General features: G+C 39.4%; 5 protein-coding genes across 5 annotated transcripts; 4 read left to right on the top strand and 1 right to left on the bottom strand.

The window, feature by feature from the left end:
• The first annotated feature begins 2,220 nt into the window (after positions 1-2,220).
• Positions 2,221-5,294, top strand: LOC132176105 (calcium-dependent mitochondrial ATP-magnesium/phosphate carrier protein 2-like). Its single transcript, XM_059588229.1, has 4 exons — positions 2,221-2,994; positions 3,602-4,387; positions 4,521-4,611; positions 4,765-5,294. The coding sequence occupies exons 1-4, from the start codon at positions 2,547-2,549 to the stop codon at positions 4,955-4,957; spliced, it is 1,518 nt and encodes a 505-aa protein (XP_059444212.1). The 5' UTR covers positions 2,221-2,546; the 3' UTR covers positions 4,958-5,294.
• A 3,126-nt stretch (positions 5,295-8,420) lies between these two features.
• LOC132175478 (pentatricopeptide repeat-containing protein At5g61800) lies at positions 8,421-10,266 on the top strand. The gene has a single exon (XM_059587437.1). It carries the CDS (start codon positions 8,479-8,481, stop codon positions 10,072-10,074), a length of 1,596 nt encoding a protein of 531 aa, XP_059443420.1. The 5' UTR covers positions 8,421-8,478; the 3' UTR covers positions 10,075-10,266.
• An 887-nt stretch (positions 10,267-11,153) lies between these two features.
• LOC132175696 (uncharacterized) lies at positions 11,154-12,234 on the top strand. The gene is made up of 2 exons (XM_059587718.1): positions 11,154-11,333; positions 11,457-12,234. The coding sequence occupies exons 1-2, from the start codon at positions 11,316-11,318 to the stop codon at positions 11,931-11,933; spliced, it is 495 nt and encodes a 164-aa protein (XP_059443701.1). The 5' UTR covers positions 11,154-11,315; the 3' UTR covers positions 11,934-12,234.
• A 514-nt stretch (positions 12,235-12,748) lies between these two features.
• LOC132175687 (pentatricopeptide repeat-containing protein At1g08070, chloroplastic-like) lies at positions 12,749-15,667 on the bottom strand. Its single transcript, XM_059587709.1, has one exon. It carries the CDS (start codon positions 15,628-15,630, stop codon positions 13,717-13,719), a length of 1,914 nt encoding a protein of 637 aa, XP_059443692.1. The 5' UTR covers positions 15,631-15,667; the 3' UTR covers positions 12,749-13,716.
• Positions 15,668-16,195: 528 nt separating this feature from the next.
• On the top strand, positions 16,196-19,190 carry LOC132175331 (calnexin homolog). Its single transcript, XM_059587233.1, has 6 exons — positions 16,196-16,343; positions 16,443-16,512; positions 17,239-18,365; positions 18,444-18,515; positions 18,600-18,713; positions 18,820-19,190. Exons 1-6 carry the CDS (start codon positions 16,245-16,247, stop codon positions 18,970-18,972), a joined length of 1,635 nt encoding a protein of 544 aa, XP_059443216.1. The 5' UTR covers positions 16,196-16,244; the 3' UTR covers positions 18,973-19,190.
• The last annotated feature ends 1,771 nt before the right edge of the window (positions 19,191-20,961 follow it).

The following is a 20,961-nucleotide window of genomic DNA, read 5'->3' as shown; positions in this document are numbered from 1 at the left end:
AAACGTGTACATCTTACATGTTTAAGAGATATATGTCACTTTTATAAACTAGGTTAAAAGAAATTCCTTCAACTCAATTTAGAGGAAAACTTTGTTCTTTATTTTTGTAAATAAAAATAACTGATAAATAACTAAAAATATAAAATATGTATAAAATATTTTAAACAAATTTTCATTATATATATATATATATATATATATATTAACAAACCACTCGAGCATATTGTGATCGATTATCACATGAGACTACCATGAATGTTACGACATCTTTTCAGAGTTTGAGAAATCCCAATTTTTTTTTTTTTTTTTTTTTAATAAAAGTAAAAAGAAGCGTTTGGTAAGAAAAGCAATACTAAATACTATAATAGTATCAAACATTCATCCTTGTGTGATACTTACAACTAATTAGAGGTCCTTCTTTTAAAAAACAAAATCGACAAAGATTAATCATGTTGGGATGAATCCTTAAAAGCAATATTAAGTATTAATCTTGAGAGTGTCATATAAATATTGTTGAACGAATATTTAATAGAATTATAGTATTTAGCAATATAAGGCAATATTATTCAAGTTTCGTTAACAATTTGCTCCCTTTGTTATGACATATCCAGAATTTAATAGGGGCGGATTTTTAGAAAACTGTAAAGTTACAATTAGATCAAGGATAATCTTTCACTTACTAATTAAGAAAACTATCAAAAGTCATTCAATAATTTATTGAAAATTCATCACATTCCTGATGTAACGAAAATCCCCTCTGTAAAAAAAGAAAAAGAAAAAGCATATATATATATATATATAACTCATTCCACAACTTGCAATTTTATCATCAAAATAATTTGTTTACACTTAATATTAATTAATGTCGGTTGGATTGAGGTCTCTTACAATTCCTTCAATCCAACTCTACCCTAAATTAAGCCACATAATCCTTAAAAACAGAAAACCAACTTATGGAAAAAGGTCAAGTCACTTTGTAAGAGTGATTTAACCTTTTTCATAGGTCACTTACTGTTATGAAACAATAAGGTTAAAAAGCTTTAGTTATGCTAAGAATAAATTTAATTTTTTAATTAATATTTAATACTGCTTTTTATGGTTGGTTTAAACTCTTAATTTCTCAACAAATTCGATTTAACACGTAAAATATTAAATTAAAAATAGAGGTAAATTATGGAATTAATATTCAAACTAAAAACGTTTCTAATATCATATTAGAAATCAGACATAACAAGTGTTTGAAAGAAACACTAAGTCAACGAAAAAGAACAGATTTTTGCACATGTTTGATGCATTTAGTTATAAGATGAGCGAGAACTAGCTAGTGGTTTTTTTTTTTTTTTTTTTTGTGATTAGAAGGTTAGTGTGCCTTCCTTCTTTGATTCGGAGGTCGGTTTATTTTCCTTCTTGGTGTCGATCATATCCCGTGAATCAACATTTTCTTTAACGAAAGGAAAGAAAGTAGGAAATGATGAGGCTGGTTATAGTTGTAGTAAAGGAATGTCCACTTGTTATATATTCTCAACCAGACTCAAGATAAACGATGGGAGACTCTACTGATTCTGGAATCTAATTACTAAAGCACCCAAAAGCACATTTTGGTTACAGACCAATTGCCAAAGCCCATGATGCCTTCACTGCACACTCCATTTCTAAAGTCAATTAATCAGGTACGAGCATTTAGAAGGATGTGGAAGACAAACGACAAGGGATAAAGACAAGGATGGATGGGTTAATCAATTACTGCTCCTCTAGCTAGAGTAGAATTTCTTGAACAACGTTTGGCAATAAGTTTTCCGGATTCTCGGTGGATTGAGATCAGAGCTCTAAAAGTTGCTTGGTTCTTGCAGGTTTGGAAGTGGCAGTAGCTGTTGCTGTTGCTGTTGCTCACAAAAGAAAATAATTTATCATCAACTTTTTTTTTATCACCAGGGGAACAAAATAAATGTTGTAAATTTATTTTGATTTAAAAAAATGAAAAAGATAAAGGGAGTGTAGATGATAACCGGCCCAGCCCAACGAAAACAGAAGACACAGAGAGGAAAAGAAAGGAGACAATAGGAGGAATATCCAAGATCCCCCCTTCTTCTCTAGACTCTAGCCCCCTCGGCTTTAACCACGTTTTCTCATGGAGGTCAAAATATATATATATATATATATATAGAGTAAAATAAAGAAGGGATACAACAGAATTTGATCCAGATAAAGACACGTAGAAGCGTAGACTAAAATCCAAAAGGGGATGCAAAGTACAAACGGTGTTCAGTTTTCCGACCTGCGTCTGACGTCGAGGTCCCCCCCGTTCTCCTATCCTCCCAGTCCCCCCTCTCTCCTCCAGTCCTCCTCTTAATAAGTTGCACGTGCCAAAAATTCCATAACTTTTTAGTGTTTGTGAATTTTGGAGTAATTACGCGTTAAAGAGCTTGACCCACACCAGATTTTCTCTCAATTTCCTTTTGTTGTTCGGAACTGAATAGAAAGCAGGCCACCACCCGGCCAACCCCCCGGTACACCACCTCGCTCCTCGGCCTTCTCTCCTAGGGGACATGTCCGGGGCCGTAGAGCACGTGGGGTTTCCGAAGATGGACGCTAAAGTCAGTAGTGGCGACACCCACAACAATCCCGTGAAGAAATCCGGAGGAGGACCCGTATCCATGGATCACGTCCTCCTCGCATTGGGGGAGACCAAGGACGAGAGGGATCTCAGAATCCGAAGCCTCTTCAACTTCTTCGACGCTGCCAATCAGGGATACCTTGACTATGCGCAGATCGAGGCCGGACTGTCCGCGCTCTACATACCCGCCCACTACAAGTACGCCAAGGATCTCTTCAAGGTCTGCGATGCCGACAGGGATGGCAGGGTTGATTACCCGGAGTTCCGTCGCTACATGGATGATAAGGAGCTCGACCTCTATCGAATCTTTCAGGCCATCGATGTCGAACACAATGGCTGCATTCTTCCTGAGGAGCTCTGGGATGCGCTTGTTAAGGCTGGTACTCTTACCGTTTGCTTCAATTTCTCTGCTTTTTTCACATTTTTCAGTATATAATTGGAGAATGTTTCTTCTTATCCCGCAATTCCACCAAACTTTACATCTTTGCCTTACATACTTAAAACACAACAGAGGGAGAAAGGATGTGTAGTTGGGATGAGGAGGTTAAGATTGATTGATGGATGGATGGCAATATCTGGAAGGAAAAAAAAAAAAAAAATTTAAAAAATGTGATTTTGGGAAGATTTTGGTAATTAAAAATGTAAAGCACAGGATGACCTTGAATAGGAGGTAAAAAGAACTTTTATGACAAAATGTCTGCCTTCAGTGTTCCCCTGTTATCCGTGGTGGTGTTCTTGTATGTGTTATAGCCCCAGGATACCAAGCTTTTGCATTTGCATGGTAGCTTGGAAGGCGGTATTTTCGTCATGCGTTATCTGAGCTTTCTTTATATGCTTTACCTGTGCCATATGTGATTAGGTTCTGCCATTAGTATGATTTCTCATTTAATTCTTTTTCATGGTTATAGTGGCTACTTTCCCTGGCCCTTGATTTCTTATTTATCAATTTGTTTTCATCTTATAAGCCTAGCAGTTTTTGTTCTGCAGGGATAGAGATTGATGATGAAGAACTAGCCCGGTTTGTGGAGCACATTGATAAGGACAATAATGGAACCATAACTTTTGAAGAATGGAGAGATTTTCTTCTGCTCTATCCGCATGAAGTTACTATTGAGAATATATATCATCACTGGGAAAGGGTATGCCTTGTAGATATTGGAGAACAGGCTGTCATTCCTGAGGGCATCAGTAAGCATGTTCACAGAAGCAAATATTTTATTGCAGGTGGAATAGCAGGAGCCGCTTCTCGTACTGCAACTGCTCCTCTTGATCGCCTGAAGGTGGTCTTACAAGTCCAGACAACTCGTGCTTGCATTGTTCCAGCTATAAAGAAGATATGGAAGGAGGATGGTTTCTTGGGGTTTTTCCGAGGTAATGGGTTGAATGTTGTGAAAGTAGCCCCTGAAAGTGCCATCAAGTTTTATGCTTATGAAATGTTAAAGAGCATCATTGGAGATGGTACTGGGGTAGACAAGGGTGATATTGGTGCTTCTGGAAGACTTTTTGCTGGTGGTATGGCAGGTGCAATTGCACAATTTGCTATCTATCCCTTGGATCTCGTCAAAACTCGCTTGCAGACTTGTGCATGTGAAGGCGGGAAGGTTCCAAAGCTGGGGAAACTGACAAAAGATATATGGGTTCAAGAGGGACCTCGGGCCTTCTATAAAGGTCTTGTACCATCTGTTTTGGGGATCATCCCTTATGCTGGCATTGACCTTGCTGCATATGAGACCTTGAAAGAAATGTCAAAGACGCATATTCTTCATGATGGTGGTATGATCTCCTGTCTGTTCATTTATCTGGTTTCACTTTTGTCATTTTCTTCCCTTTTAGCTTTTAATTTCTATAACTTTTATTATAGATGTTTAGAGGAAATTGCTTACTAAAAACTTTTATTGTTCTATAGAACCTGGTCCTCTCGTGCAACTGGGTTGTGGGACAATTTCAGGAGCACTTGGAGCAACATGTGTTTATCCATTGCAGGTTATCCGAACAAGGTATTCTATTTTTGTTCGGAAATAATTCTTCTTTCTTGTGTAGATTTTATTTTCTTGTCTTTTTTCCTTTTGGTTCCTTCAGTTCATCTGAACAAGTGTTGCTGTATCTTAATGCATACTCCATGTCCAGCTGAGTTTGTTATTGCTTTTCAGAATGCAAGCTCAACGTTATAATGATGCTGCTGCTTACAAGGGGATGTCTGATGTATTTTGGAGAACCCTTCAGCGTGAAGGTTATAGAGGTTTCTACAAAGGACTCTTTCCGAATCTCCTCAAAGTTGTGCCAGCAGCAAGCATTACCTATTTGGTTTATGAAACTATGAAGAAGAGTCTAGATCTTGGTTAGGGAGTGTGTAGTTATGCCCAAATGATAATTAAGCTGATTCCAGGTTAGAAAATGGTGCTATGTTGATGCTGACGATAAAAAGAATAAGATTACTGATCGACTAGCTAGGTCATATCATCGTTTTACTGATAGATGGTATTCCCATTAGGGTACGGGGCACATGATTTTGTGATCAAAATGCTTTTCCCCCCACGCTTATCTGAACTAATTGTTGAGAAACATTTTGATGTCTGACTGCGAGGTGACAGATAATATCCAATTCCCTTTTTATGTATATATATATGCGTTTTTTACTGTATTTCTAGAAGCAAATACAAAAGATTTGAGTTTTCTGTTTGACTGTTTGCTAATCTTTTATATCAAATTTATTTTCCTTGGTAGACTTAACAAGTTGCAGAATTATCTTCTATCCACTAAATTGCCTCTTGATTACTGGCATTTAAATCCAGATCCGAAGTGATGGGTAAACAGAGCTTTCACCTTGAGTGAAACATGGGAATATCATCCTATGTGTATTGCAATTATGGGGAGAATAGATTCATGCATTCGACCACTTGTGGTTGGGCTGTAGGAGTTTAGAGTTATTTGGTCGACTATATTATCTGTATATCTAACGTCAAGCTTCTTTTGTTGAATGATTGAATGGGGATTGATTAATTCGTCGGTTCCCAAAAATTCCTTTGAACTACACCACCCCGAAGACTTGAATTCAAGGTTTGAAGCATTCTGTTTTTTAGACATGAATTTTCAACCTAAATCCCAGCATGTCGATCTCTATGTGCTGCGTTGCTTCTATTCAGCTGCCTTCGGATGAGCTGTGCCCGCAGTCAATCAAGGGTATGTATCTCTATTCTGATTTGTATGTATACTGTTGCATGCATGAACACACGCAGGCACACTAGAAGTATACAAAAGATGCACATATGGATACATTTATAGAAAGAGTAATGCTAGATATTTTAAAAATTAAAAACTACTAATTAATACAATTAAAATAAAATTACATAACTCGTCTTGTCCCGCATCATTAAGAAGTCATGAACTTCCTGTTGGCGTTTGAAGAATTAAATAAAGAGCAGAAAGAAACTGCATGCCATCGAATGAACACATATAAGCGTACACTGAAGATGGCCAGGCCAGGCCGGGCGTAGGTGAAGAAGTACTACCACTACCAGCAGTAGAGACGCAATTCCGCGAGTGAAAAAACAAACCTGGAAGAAAGGCTTTGCCTTCCCTTTGCCTGTATGACTTGCCTTTTTTTTCCTCCTCAGATCCCATCAGAAGAGGAAGAGGGTACCATTATCCACGCATGAAGAGAAGGGAGAAGGGTGTCTTCATCACCATCACCATCTTCTTCTTCTTCTTCTTCTTCCACCACATTATAGCTAGGTACGTAGGTGCCAAAGAGCTGATAGTGCTGAGGACTTGACAGTCGGTGTGTTTCTGGTAAGTATATACAAACCTCCCTCTACTAAGAGTCTTAGGTTGCAATGATATGAATTATAAAATTAAAAAATAACAAAGAGGAAAAGAAAGAGAACAGATCAGCAGATTTAAAATGGTCCCCTAAGCATTATTCTCTTATTAGGTAAGTGCTTATCTTCCACTAAAGAATATTATTATTCCTCTTCTTTACACAAATACATTAATACTCTATTGGAAAAGAGATGGTGCCCAGTCATTCCATGCAGATAACAGGTGGACCGCGGACGGCTCCTCCAATGGTAAACAATTGGAAAGTTAGTTAAAGCAACAGAAATGGACAATCACTTTGCACCGTCCACTTGTATAGATGCTCGTCACAATCTCAGCCCAAATGTGGAAAGACTCTACAATGACTAAAGAATAGTTATAACTTTTTAAGATAAGCCATAACTATTAGCAGATTGTGGATCACTGCATGTTCTTTAACCTCTTTGAGATGCACTGTTCACTCACACCGGTGTATTGTTTATCACTACTTACATTTTATTAGGTAACACTATACACAGTCTCATTCTTTTACTCATACTCTCACATATTCTTAGGTGACTTCCATTCATACTATTTAATCAAAATCTAAGAATAATCTATTTTAAATCTAATTGTGAGAGTTGGTGTTACTTAAGGGTGTATAAGAGTAAGTGTGAGAGTAGAAGTATGTGTGCATTATTCATATTATTAAGATAATTTGGGACAGAATGGGATCCCTAAAAATTTTTGCTCGAATTCTATGGAATTTAGCAAGGAATGAGAGAGGGGTCCTTGCATTTGACGTACCCCGTCTCTCAATCCCTTGCCTGAATTCCATAGGTTTTGGATAAAGATTTTCAAAGGATTCAAATCAATTTATGGCATAATTGGTTGGCGTTTTTAAGTCGTTATTGGGCATGCCAAGAAATTGAGTGGGAGCAATCCTAGCCTGTGTTTTTGTTTGCTTTAGGGTGCATTTGGCTATGTGAATTCGTAAGTAGAAATTGTGTTTTTTAAAAAATCGTGAAAAAAAAAAAATTCTTGTTTGAAAGTGCATTTAAATAAAATAATTGTTTGAAAACATGAATTTATTTACATTTCAAACTGCAATGAGGTGTGTTTTTTAAAAAGGAATAAATGTAAAATTAATCATTGTGGTTGACTTAAATTATAAATTATTCCATGTGGTATAAAAAATAATTTATAAGTCATTGTGGTTGGCTTAAATTATAAATCACTCCCTGTGATATAAAAAATAATTTATAGATCCTTAGGGTATGCCAAAACAATAATTTACTCCATGAAGTCAATTTTTATTAAGTAACTTGACAAAATCCGTTACTTTGTTACGTTATATCCAATTAAAAACATGACACGTGTTATTATTAATTTCTAACTTTCAAAAATGACAACTAGAATTTTTTACATTATTTTAAGATGCTAGCTAAGAGTATACATCAGTCATCACTCCATGTCATACATCTATAGTAAATTAATTTAATCTCCTCAACCCTTCACAGAATGTGACTATCAAATTCTCGCAAAATATTTTCAAATCGTGGTGAGGAAGATGAAAATGAGGGAGGGTTACACACGAAGTAAAATTTTGGGGATAGAAGAGAATAAGTTAATTTACTGTAGCAGTATGACGTAGAGTGATGGTTGATGTGTAATCTTAGCTTGTATCCTAAAATGATGTACAAAATCCTAGTTGTCATTTTTTAAAGTTAGAAATTCATAATAATATGTGTCGCATTTTTATTGAGTATGACGTGATAAAGTAATGAATTCTATTAAGTTACTTAATGTAAATTGATTTAAGGTAGCAAATTGTTATTTTAGCCTACCTTAAGGACCTATAAATTATTTTTTATACCACAGGTAATGATTTGTAATTTAGGTTAATTACAAGAACCTATAAATTATTTGTTATATCACAATAAGTGATTTGTAATTTAGGCCAACCATAAGAATCAATTTTGCCTTTATCAATTTTTAAAATGCATGAGTACACAACGCAGTGGCGAAGTGAGAGAGAGAGAGAGGAGACTCTCACCGGGTATGAATGAATGCTCATCCCCAGCATCCACTCAACAAAAAATCTAATCAAGCAATGCAAAACCATCCAACAGCTCCACCAGTTGCATTGCCACACCATCGCCACTGGCCTTCTCTCCCTCCACCCTTTTCCTATTTTATCCTCCATTCTCTACGCCTTCACCACCACCCTCAGTCGCAACTCCACCACCGCCTCCTCTGTAAGTTTATTGAGCTATGCACTCTTAATCTTCCATTCCATTCAAAACCCATCAACCTTTTGCTACAACAACATCATTAGAGCCCACACCCTCCTGTCCTCCCCTCTCCCCGCCCTCCAACTCTTTGCCCGTATGCGCCGCCTCTCCATCCCTCCCGACTTTCACACCTTCCCTTTTGCTCTCAAGGCTTCCGCCCAGGTTGGTTCGCTTCCAGTGGCCCAAACCCTTCACTCCCAATCATTCAAGTTTGGTTTCGCAGCTGATTTGTTTGTCCGGAATTCTCTTATTCACGTCTACTCAGTGTCCGACCGCATTGGCAATGCATACCAGGTGTTCAATGAAAGCTCGTACAGGGACGTTGTCTCTTACAATGCCATGATTGATGGCTTTGTCAAGGCCGGCGAGATTGCCCGAGGACGTGAACTGTTTGACGAAATGCCCGTACGAAATACCGTGTCGTGGGGCACCATCTTAACGGGGTATGCACAGACGAACCAATGCAAAGAGGCTATTCATCTCTTTCACCAGATGCTAGCTTTAGGACTCAAACCTGACAATGTTGCCTTGGTTTCTGCTCTTTCTGCTTGTGCCCAGCAGGGGGAACTGGAACTCGGCAAAGCCATCCACGATTTCATTAAGCGAAATAGGATACGAATAGATTCCTTCTTGTCCACCGGGCTTGTGGACCTGTATGCCAAGTGTGGGTGTATTGAGACTGCCAGTGAGATTTTTGAGTCTAGCCCAGACAAGAATTTGTTTACGTGGAATGCCATGCTTGTTGGGCTTGGAATGCATGGTCACTGCCACCTATTGCTGGATTATTTCTCGAGAATGATAGAGGCTGGAGTTCAACCCGACGGTGTGAGCTTCTTAGGAGTCTTGGTTGGGTGTAGCCATGCGGGTCTGGTGCGTGAAGCCCAAAAGCTCTTTGACGAGATGGAATCTATCTACGGGGTCCCTCGAGAACTCAAACACTATGGATGCATGGCTGATTTGCTCGGGCGGGCTGGTTTGATTGAGGAAGCAGTAGGGATGATAAAGAAGATGCCAATGGGGGGTGATGTGTATGTGTGGGGTGGATTGCTGGGAGGATGTAGGATATATGGAGATGTTGAGACTGCGAAGATAGCAGCCGAGCATGTGATGGAGTTGAACCCTGAAGATGGTGGGGTCTATTCAATCTTGGCCAACATTTATGCCAATGTAGATCAATGGGATGATGTCGTTCAGGTTAGGAGGACAATGAATGCTAAGAGGGTCAAGAAGAACGCTGGCTGTAGTTTGATTCAGTTGAATGGAGTTACTCGTGATTTCATAGCGGATGTTGGAGAGAAATCACGGATTGCAGAAAAGAGAGAACTCAAACAAATCTCAAACTGGATGGAGGTGGTAGAGCATATGGGATGATGTTGCCATATTCTCTCTGCGGTAGCTCCAAGCCACAACTGCAAGAGAAATGTTGAGAGAAATGGGTGTACAAGGGATAAGGGGCAAGGAAAGAAAGAATAAAATAATTATACGTTCATAAAAAGTGTATATTAGCTAATCGCTGTTCATGAACACATTTTATATAATCGGATGGAAGTATTTTTTTTGGCCTTTTCATTAGCTATTTTAGCTAAAAATATAAAATGACTAAGCAATTGGGGATACCAAAAACTATATGAGTTTCGAACTGGGGTTCATTACTTTTAGCGCATTTAATTACTACTCCTTCGAACTACTCTGAAACCCCATTCTATTAGTTAAGCTCATTAAATTTAGAGCATCACCAACAGATTAGTTAAATCCTCCATAATAGCTACTTTTAGCTAAAATCAGCTAATTTCCATCCCCGGCCAGCAGATTAGCTAGCTTCCAAGTAGCGATAATACAATTTTTGCTACGGTGAATAGCAACATTTTGTTATTACTGTAGCACAATCTTCAATTTTTTTATTTTTTATTTCTCTCTCTTCATGCTCTTAGCAGTTTAAAGATTGTTTGTTTGCGTGCAAATGCAATTACCTTTACCACTGACCCACTAGCATGCTTAGATATCAATTGTCATTGAGTAATCTCCCAATAAATTAGCGTTCGGCGGGATCATTTCGAGTTGCAGTCCACCTTACTCCCCGATAACATCCTATGCTTAAAAGTTAGAAGATTGTTAGGCATTCTAACGCTTTTTTTAAAAAAATTTTATTTCTCAAATGATTTGAACCTCACATTTATTTAAGAAAAAAAATATATGTATAAATCTATTTATTTATTGAATGAACCAGATTACTTTAAAAAAAAAAAATTGAAAAATAGTGTTGAATTTCTGATATTATCGGAAGAAAAATTATATATATATATATATATATTAAATTGTAAGGAGAATTGATAGAGAATGACGTGGCTTCAGGAGGCTTCTACGGTAATATGTGTACACTTTGGGAAAGTGACACGCGTCCCTAGGCTTTTATACTATTCTACGTGGCTCCAGAACCCTCTCCTCTTTTCTTACTGTTCTGGCTGTCAAATATCCATCTTGCTAGGCATTAAGCAGTAAGCATCCAGCAGCAAGCAAGCAAGAAATTCCCTGTCGAGTTTCTGATATAGTTTTCACTACTCTCTTCAAGTCTAAGTCACTCGTCTTGTTTCTCTATATAAATTTCTCCGATCATGGCTTTTAGGTCTACGGTATGTGATCCCTGCTATATATCTACTATTTCAGTGCTTAATTTTTGGAGTAAAAATATTTTTGTCTTGGTTTCTAACTAACTATATATATATATATATATATATATATACACGACGGTGCAGATTTATTGGAAACGGATGGTGAGTGGGTTAGGAGCAGGAAGCGCAACATACGCGACGTCGAGCTCGCCCAAGCTGAAGGCCTATGCCCCAGCTGCTGATTACGCTCAGCTTCATCATCGTCATCAGCCAAAGCCCGTGAAGGGTGACTTTGTGCCCGTGTACGTGGCCATTGGGATGATAGCGCTGTCTGTGGGGCTGGGTCTCCACACCGCCACGCATCATCTAGCGCGCAACCCCACGGTGTCCGTCAGTAAGAAGAGGAGGGAGACGATTCCAGAGGTGGTGGAGCCAGAGCATGTAGCGGAACAGGCGGAGCAATTCATCAGGAAATCAGTCTTTAGGAAGGTGGCCCATGTGCAGGAGTTCAATAATCCTGAGAAGCAGCTCATCCCTGATCCCATCCGTAAAGATGCCTACGTCCACCGCCCTCGACTTGAGACTCTCAAGTCTGTTGGGGTTGAGCCCAAGCAGCTCTAGAGTCTAGACCGGCCAGTCCACTTCCAACTCTGCTTTTGGTTTCTCTAGCTACTGAATGCAGTTTGTCGTCGTGAATTAATGTGGTTGGTTCATGGTTGGGTGTTCGTCTGCTAGAATAGCTGGTGACGATCGTCGATCGATGATAATATTGTGCGTATCCACCACATTAATTAATAAGAATGCTGTAATTAGATGATGTTGCCTTTAATCAAACCCGGGCATTTTCAGATGTTAAACTTAATCTCTGTATGTAACTCTATGATGGCTGATACTTAATTTACTAATGGGACTTTGGGTTGAATTTCTTCCTCGCTGTGAAGAAAATGAACAATCGACTACTTGGGACAATATGGACACTACTCTCAGTCTGGATGATAAAATCATCATTGGACAAACTATAGCTAGATTTTCAACATTTGGAAAGGCTTCCTACAAGATACCGTTTCATCTTGAATTTCCAACTGCTTCATGACTCGGATCCTCACGTCGCGTATATGGGTTATTTTAATTTGTATTTTAACAGGTCGATCTCATGAGATCGAAGAAGAAGGAATATATATCGTTAGTACCTTTTTAAGTTCAATACCTTTTTTTTTTTTTTACATGAACAAGGAGAGGGGATTCGAACAAATAATCTCCATTTTCATAAGACGTGGTCCTTAACCGATTGAGCTATCTTGGATGACAAGTTCAATACTTTCTTAAGTCTCAAGTCACATAAGAATACAAAAACAAAAAAGTTTAGAAAAATAGAGAAGAAAAATTAAATTAAAAAAGAAAAGAAAAGAAAAGAAAAGATAGAAGTCTAGCCCACATCGATCCGTTCCATAATTGGATCAACAATCCTTTGCTGTTTTCTCGTTACATAATTGATAACACATGACAAATGATGATCTCCAAAAGACAATACAAGATAATCATTTATAGAGATAGGCACCAAACATAGATTCATGAATTTGCCTAGAATTAATTCATGTATAGTACTCATTTATTCTGAAGTCCCTTCTCTTAAATGGGTTGATTTCTTGATGACCCTTTTAGACTCTCTCTTCTTGTATTTGATCCATCAGGAGTCTCTTCAACTTCAGTGTTGCTAAACGCTTCAAGCCAAGAAGGCTTTGTTGGAAGATTCTTTATTGCAAAATCTCGAACATCAACTCACAAGGATATTGTCAGGCTTAGTGTTTACAGGTTGAGCTCCAGTAGTATTTGAGGCCAAAAGAAGTGGACAGAACAGAGACTCACAGCTCTAGTTGTTTCACCTGGCACATTGTCTTCGGTGGCAGGCAACTGCCAAATCAAAACATCCAACTTAATTAATCAGGGTCGTTCGCCAATCCCCGTTTGGACATTGGCCAGCCTGCGTTTACAAATGGCAGTTCTCATATGGTTAAAAGCTGCCTTCAAATCAAATACTACGTGGGATGGAATATATGTTTTCATTCCATACTCGTCGTAATATAGCTTTTGTACAGCGGCACGTCACGGCGTCCCCCGCCTCCGCCTCCCATCCTATTTCTTTTCTATACTTGGGCTTTATTTGAATCCCATGTCATCAACCCGAAGCATTTCTCTAATATCTTCAAGAATTACTTTGCCCTTGTGAACTCTTTTGCCTTGCAGCGAAATTTCAAGCAACAACTGTTTCCTCGTTTGGTTTAAAGTGCTGCTACTTTTCACTGTCACTAGCATTTCATAATCCCATAGGCATAAATTTCATCTGGTAATTACAAGCTAAGGTTTACAGTTTACTAGAATTTAAAATCAACTGTCATCGACAATCCTAGATATCTGGGTCAAAAACTTCAGCTTGTATAACCTTATTAATTCCAATAATCGTCTCATACATGGACTCTATCTGACAATATTGCGGACCATCCGCAGCAAAGAATTCATGAACGACACCATCAATTTCAATGAAAGAGCAACCAGGGAGCTTTTGGATTCTTTGAAGAGCCATACCTTTCCTCATTTTGTTCACATCAGACCACCTCGAGGCTGAAGCGTATATGTTGGATAATAAAACGCGTCCCCCGCACCTTCTCGGCTGCAGTTCCTCGATTCTATCGGCTGACAGCTCCGCCAATTCCATGCTCCCATGACACCTACAGGCAAAAAGTAGGGATCGCCATATAACCACATCAGCTTCAATGGGCATTGCCCTGATAAACTTTTCTGCCTCAGCCAAGAGGTTAGCACGGCCAAGAAGATCAACCATACACCCATAATGTTCAATACGAGGCGTGAGCTTGTAACTTTGAGTCATATCATTAAAATAGTGGAACCCTTCATCTACAAATCCACCATGACAACATGCAGACAAGACTCCAAGAAATGTGACCTCATTCGGCCTAACATCGCCGGACATTTCCATTTGTGAAAAAAATCTCAATGCTTTATCAGACTGCCCATTCATGGCAAGCCCAGTAATCATCGCTGTCCATGAAAATACATCTCTCTCAGTCAACTTACGGAAAATTTGGAGAGCCCTTTCGATATCTCCGCACTTTGAATACATATCAACCAAAGCATTTTTTGTGGAGAGGTTCATGTGAATGCGACTCTTTTCACAGTGGGCGTGCACCCACCTCCCCTGATCCAGAGCACCTGAATGCCCGCATGCAGAAGCTACACAAGCCACAGTCGCAGCGTCAGCTTTAACTCCATGTACCTGCATCTCCCTGAACAACTCAATCGCTTCCTTGAATAAATGCGAATGGGCATAACCGCCTATCAAAGAAGTCCAACAAACTACATTTTTATCTGGAATTCTGTCGAAAACCTTTCTAGCGTTCTCCATCTGCCCACATTTGGCGTACATGTCTACTAGAGAGGAACCCAAAACGACATCTAAAAGAAATGAACTCCGTGCAAGTAATCCATGGATTTTCCGCCCCAGATGAAGAAATCCGATTCTTCCACAAGCAGTCAGAGCGCTCACAAAAGTTACCCCATCTGGCCTCATGGACCCATCAGCCAGCATTTCACCAAAAACCTTGAGGGCTTCCCCACAACAATCGCTGTGCAAGTAGCCAGAAATCATACTATTCCAAGATACTACATCGCGAACCGAAGCTGGAATGTTATCGAACACTCTGCGGGCAGTCTGAAGCAAGCCACAGAGGGAGTACATTGACACCAGGGCGTTTTGTACGAAGACATCTGGTTCAAGTGCGAGTTTGAGGGTCAGAGAGTGGAGTTCTTGACCTTTCTGAGAAAGCGAGAGACGGCCACAGGCTTTGAGGAGGAAAGGGAAGGAATGGTTGTCGGGCAAAGTCGCAAAACGTCGTCGCATGAGATTGTACAGATATATGGATTGTTCTGGGCAAGAGCTCTGAGAGTAGGCTTTGAACATGAAATTCCAGGCGAAGATATTGGGGTTCTTGATTTGAAAGAAAAGGGCTCGAGGGAATTGGAGATCAAGATGACGGGGTGAGAGAGAGGCAAGGAGGAGTTTACTGGATATGAAGGGGTCTGAGAAGAGGCCCGAAGCAATTGCACGCGACAGAATTTGATTAAAATGTTTGGAGGAGTGTTGCTGATTTTGTAAGAGAGACAAAAAAGACGAGCAAAATCTGTTGCAGGAGTAGTCCTGATTTGATTTTGAGGTGTTGGCAGTTTTCCAAGTGCGGAGAGTGATTCCTCGTAATGTACAGTTAAACTTACCTTGGAGAAAGGCCTTGTTTCCCTTGTTCATCTGACTCGTCCGATCGAGTATCTAATCTATAAAATGCTTTGAGATTGAGATAGATTGTCTGTCCTGTCCAGGGGCTGGGGCTGGGGCTGGAGGTTCATTTCATTTCATTCATTCGATTTCGAGGCTTCTTCTAGCATATATTATATAATATATTGCGTTTGCGTGTGCTGTTGAAAACGACGTCATTTTTATTTGGTCGACAGGGTCCTTTTATATAGGCCCAACTCCAAACACTACACCAGTAAAATCAGAGGGCCATGCTTTGAGCTTCTAAGCCGAAGCACAAAAACCCAAGGAGAAGCCCGTGGGTTCAATTCAAGTATTTATACATACATACATGCATGCATGGCCCTTTTTTGTATTTCTGTTAAAGAGATGGGCCAAGAGGAGAGGAGGCCATGATTCAAGTCAAGGTCGGCTTGGAGGAGGAGGGGGTTGAGCAAGCGGCATACGTGTCATAATTCCATTGGAGAATAAAACGTGGCATGTGAACTGATTGGTTGAAACAGCGCGAAGCCCAGTGGGTACGGACGGAGATCTAAGGTCGTCTATAAATAGAAGAGGTACGCATCTCTCAGATAGAGAGAAGATTGTATTCGGGGAAAGAAAGAGAAATGGGAAAGGGAAAACTTGTCCCTCGGCTACTTGTTGCGGTGCTGTTTCTGATCGCCTGCTGTTCATTGCAGCAGCTTTCCGCTTCTGACGATCATACGGTATACCTCAGTTAGTTATTTTTTTTTTTCTCTAAATAAAAGGAAATCTAAGATTTAGATCTGTGATTTGCTGAAATCGGATTTGATTTTTGGTTTTAGATCTTTTACGAGTCATTTGACAAGCCGTTCGAAGGCAGTTGGATCGCATCTGACAAAGCAGACTATCAAGGTAATACTACTTCATATTCGTCGTCTTTTACTTCTTGTAGATCACCGCTTAAATTACACGATGGGAAATGTCTGGAATTGGTCTCTAGGATGTCGAATTTATGTTATTCTGATTTTTTATGTGCCATTATGAGTTGATTGATAATTGATTTGTCTTGAGAACAAAAACACAAAGCAACTCTTCTATTTATCTATTTCTTTTGATATTTTTCGAGCATGTTTTAAAAATGAAAAATATTCAATTGCTGAAACAACAGCTGAACACGTGCTTGGGGTTCTTATTTCCTAAGTGTTGCAACTATTAACTCTGGCTAAATCTTCCTCTTGAGTGGTTGTATGTAGAGGAACAAGACTGCAGAATCATACATACACAACACACGTACATGTGTGGCTCTTAATGTTTTGAATTCTTTGTGCTGTGTCTAAACATTTCATCTTTGGACATATCCAGAGTTTGTACTGGATTTTACCTGCTTATCATTTTCCATGCATTGCATTTCTTTTTGTGCGCCTTCTAAGCTTCTAGTTGTAATTATTATTGCTCAGCTCTTTTTTGTGCATCGTTTCATTTCAATCATTTTCTGCAAAGTATCTGTCTATGATATGATAAAATCCATGCTCACATGGTGAGCTTTTGTTGCGATGAAATTTCAAACTATGATGCTAGCAATTTAGTTACTTTCGGTGGGTTGGAAACTTATCTTGACTTGTATTTTCGGGGTTCAAGGTGTGTGGAAGCATTCAAAGAGTGAGGGACATGATGATTACGGGCTTCTTGTGAGTGAGAAGGCCAGGAAGTATGCCATAGTTAAAGAGCTTGATGAGCCTGTGAATCTCAAGGATGGAACTGTTGTCCTCCAATTTGAGACTCGGCTCCAGGAAGGGCTTGAATGTGGTGGTGCATATCTCAAATATCTTCGACCACAGGAGGCTGGATGGAAACCTAAGGAATTTGACAATGAGTCTCCTTATACCATAATGTTTGGACCCGACAAATGTGGGGCCACAAACAAGGTTCACTTCATTTTTAAGCATAAGAATCCCAAGACTGGGGCGTACGTTGAACACCACCTCAAGTACCCAGCGTCTGTCCCCTCAGACAAGCTATCTCACGTGTATACTGCCATTTTCAAACCTGACAATGAGTTGCGGATTCTGATTGATGGGGAGGAGAAGAAGAACGCAAATTTCCTTTCAGCTGAAGATTTTGAGCCTCCGCTAATTCCTGCCAAGACGATTCCTGATCCAGATGATAAGAAGCCTGAGGATTGGGATGAGAGAGCGAAAATTCCAGACCCCAGTGCTGTAAAACCAGATGATTGGGATGAGGATGCACCCATGGAAATTGAAGACGAGGAAGCTGTGAAACCTGAAGGATGGCTAGATGATGAGCCCGAGGAGATAGATGATCCTGAGGCAACAAAACCAGAAGACTGGGATGACGAGGAGGATGGTGAATGGGAGGCCCCAAAGATTGATAACCCAAAGTGTGAGACAGGTCCTGGTTGTGGTGAATGGAAGAGGCCCATGAAGAGGAATCCAGCTTACAAGGGAAAATGGAATGCCCCACTTATTGATAACCCCAACTACAAGGGTATTTGGAAGCCTCAGGAGATTCCAAACCCTGACTACTTTGAACTTGAAAAACCTGATTTTGAGCCTGTTGCTGCTATCGGAATTGAGATTTGGACAATGCAAGATGGCATTTTATTTGACAATATCCTGATTGCGAAAGATGAGAAGACTGCTGAGTCATACCGGGAGACCACTTGGAAGCCAAAATTTGAAGTTGAGAAAGAGAAACAGAAGGCTGAAGATTTAGCTACTGGTTCAGATGGTCTTGTAGGCTTCCAGGTAATGAGTTGGATAGTCCTAGTTTCTGTATTTCTTCCAATTAATACTCTAACCTGAACTTGTATTTGATTCCTGCAGAAGAACGTATTTGATGTCCTGTACAAGATTGCGGATATTCCCGTTTTAGGTGCATACAAGGTTAAGATACTTGTAAGTCATGGGACTTCTCTTTTGTTACTATCCACTTATGGGTGATTTTAGGAACATGCCCTGAAATCTGAGCTTGTCTTGCAGGATCTCATTGAGAAGGGAGAGAAACAGCCAAATCTCACGATTGGCATTCTTGTTTCTGTCGTGCTTGTCATCTTCACGATTCTGTTTAAGGTCATTTTTGGTGGGAAGAAGAATGTGAGTATAGTACCCCTATCATTTGGCATTTTGTTTTCTGTCCTAAGCAAGCTTCTAAGGAAATCCCTCGAGGAGTTGTTTACACTTTTGTTTCGCTTATGTGCAGGCAAGAGTGGAAAAGAAAAATACAGGTGTTGCCGAGACTTCTAATAGTCAAGGAAGCAGCGGAGAAAAGGAGGAAGAGGAAGAGGAAGAGAAAGAGAAAGAGAAGGAAGATACTGCTGCTCCTCGTCGAAGGTCAGCCCGACGTGAAAATTAAAACGATTAAAGGTGGAGTCTAGTTGTTGTCACTCTCACTTTTGGTAATTTTGGAGCTTAGTTGTTTTTATAGGCCTATTCTTGATTGGTCATAGACCTTTTTGGCTTTGTTTTGAATATTAAATGCACGAAGAGTGTAAATCTGATAATCTATCAGGATGTGATATTTCCTTTCCTGCTTCCAAGTAGAAATTAATTCACCAAGTGAAGGATTTTGAAGATTTTGTCAGAAAAAAAAAGTTTATGATTGCTGTAATGCCGATAGTTGGATAGAAGCTTAGTATGTCAATTACGTTGATTATTGCTTCATCCTAATTTGCTGTTGCCAAATTACACAAATGTCTTACTTTTCTGTGTTTTTCTTTAATGAGATGAGAAAAAAAAAAAAAAAAAACCAAAGTACGCAACAGTGGTTGGTTTTGCAAATTGCAAGACATCATTGACATACATACGAGTGTAGATAAAGAATATTATCGGGAGATTGGGTATCATTTTGCTTGCTTTGCGGCTGAATAACGTGGGTATCATCTGCATCACCGCTGGTTAATTGTTGATGTTGGCAGTTGATTGCGTCTAAGTTTTAAACTATCGAAATTTGGGAGCGGTTTGGAAAGTATATTTGCTTGGTTAAAATATCTGCACTGTTTTTTCCTGGAGTCAAGGAATTTATAGGCAGGATTAAAATGTGTATATAAAATTTGGATCATCTAAAAGAAGAGAGCCCTTCCTGTAAAGTGGGAGGGCAAAATTGTCCAAAAAAATGTAAAATTACAATTTTGCTCTCCCACTTTAAAGGACCGACTCTTTTCCAGTTCCATGTATATAAGATTTTGGACACCTTTTACTTGAAGTTTGTAACAAGGATTTTTAATTTTTGTATGAAAATTGATGTAATTTGGTTGTTTTACATGTGTTTGTGGAATTGTGTGAATGAAATTGGTGATAAGGGTGTCTAATTCATCTCCAAAGAAAGTAAGAAGGGAAAATTTGAGTATTATTCTTCAAAGATCCCTTCTACAATACAATTTTCAGAAATTTATAGAATCGAACTAAAATCAATCTACTGAAATGGGCATAACTACTCAACTATTGAAATGGCCGAATGGATAGAAAATGGGCTACAATCGTTCAGCCCAACTACCCCCGCATTAGACAAAATCTTTTATTGTTTACCTTTTTCTTTGCTGTCAAACAGGATTTGGGTTATCAGAAACTTGAGACATTAGCCGTCAAAGGCGCCATCGCGTACTTTCACCCCACCGTGGCCATCCTCATTTAGAACAGAAATATTCATGCACCGTGACCGTGTTATGTTGGGACCAAAGTCTCAGGCTATCCCCCATTTCCCCAATCCAATAGAATTGCAGCACGTATATGACCAACCACTTACATCTGGGTTTCACCAAGTGTAGCTGGACATTTCACAGGGACTGCACCAGATGCGAACCAAACTTTCTACTGCTCGACAGTCCGGCCAGAGCAATATTTATTTACGGGGCCAACTTTTTTTGGGTTACCCAAAACATGAAGTCACCAAGTCACTTGCTGGAGCGCCAGGCTAGGTTGTAGAATATGATTACGAGCTAAGATTTGGAGCAAGGTTCTAAAATGCAGAGCTTAAATTTAACCTAGGCTGCCTTGTTTAGTGATATGAGACTTACATTTGCAAACTATCGGTCGATGATGCTAAAAACACATGCCTCAATATGTTTTTGATGCTTTATATAAGTTTACTGTTTGTAGCAATGGCAATGGGTCGGATTAGAGACAAGAAGTCTTCCCAAGCCCAAACCCATTCCGTTTAAATTCTAAAAGTTCTTTTCAAATCCATCCCACCTATGTTCAGCCTAAAACACAAACTCTAGCTATCGGGTTCCAAAAATTTAAGCTCAAACCTAGCTATCCCTATCTGATTTTGCCTCTATGCGGTTCTAACTTCTAATGTTTTTCAATATTCTGCCTGTTTGTCAAACGCTTGCCTCCAGAAGTA

Source organism: Corylus avellana, chromosome ca3 (genome assembly GCF_901000735.1).
Source record: "Corylus avellana chromosome ca3, CavTom2PMs-1.0".
Taxonomy (NCBI): Eukaryota; Viridiplantae; Streptophyta; class Magnoliopsida; order Fagales; family Betulaceae; genus Corylus; species Corylus avellana.
The sequence above is the reverse complement of the archived record's forward strand: the minus strand, read 5'-3'. Positions and strand labels throughout refer to the sequence as shown.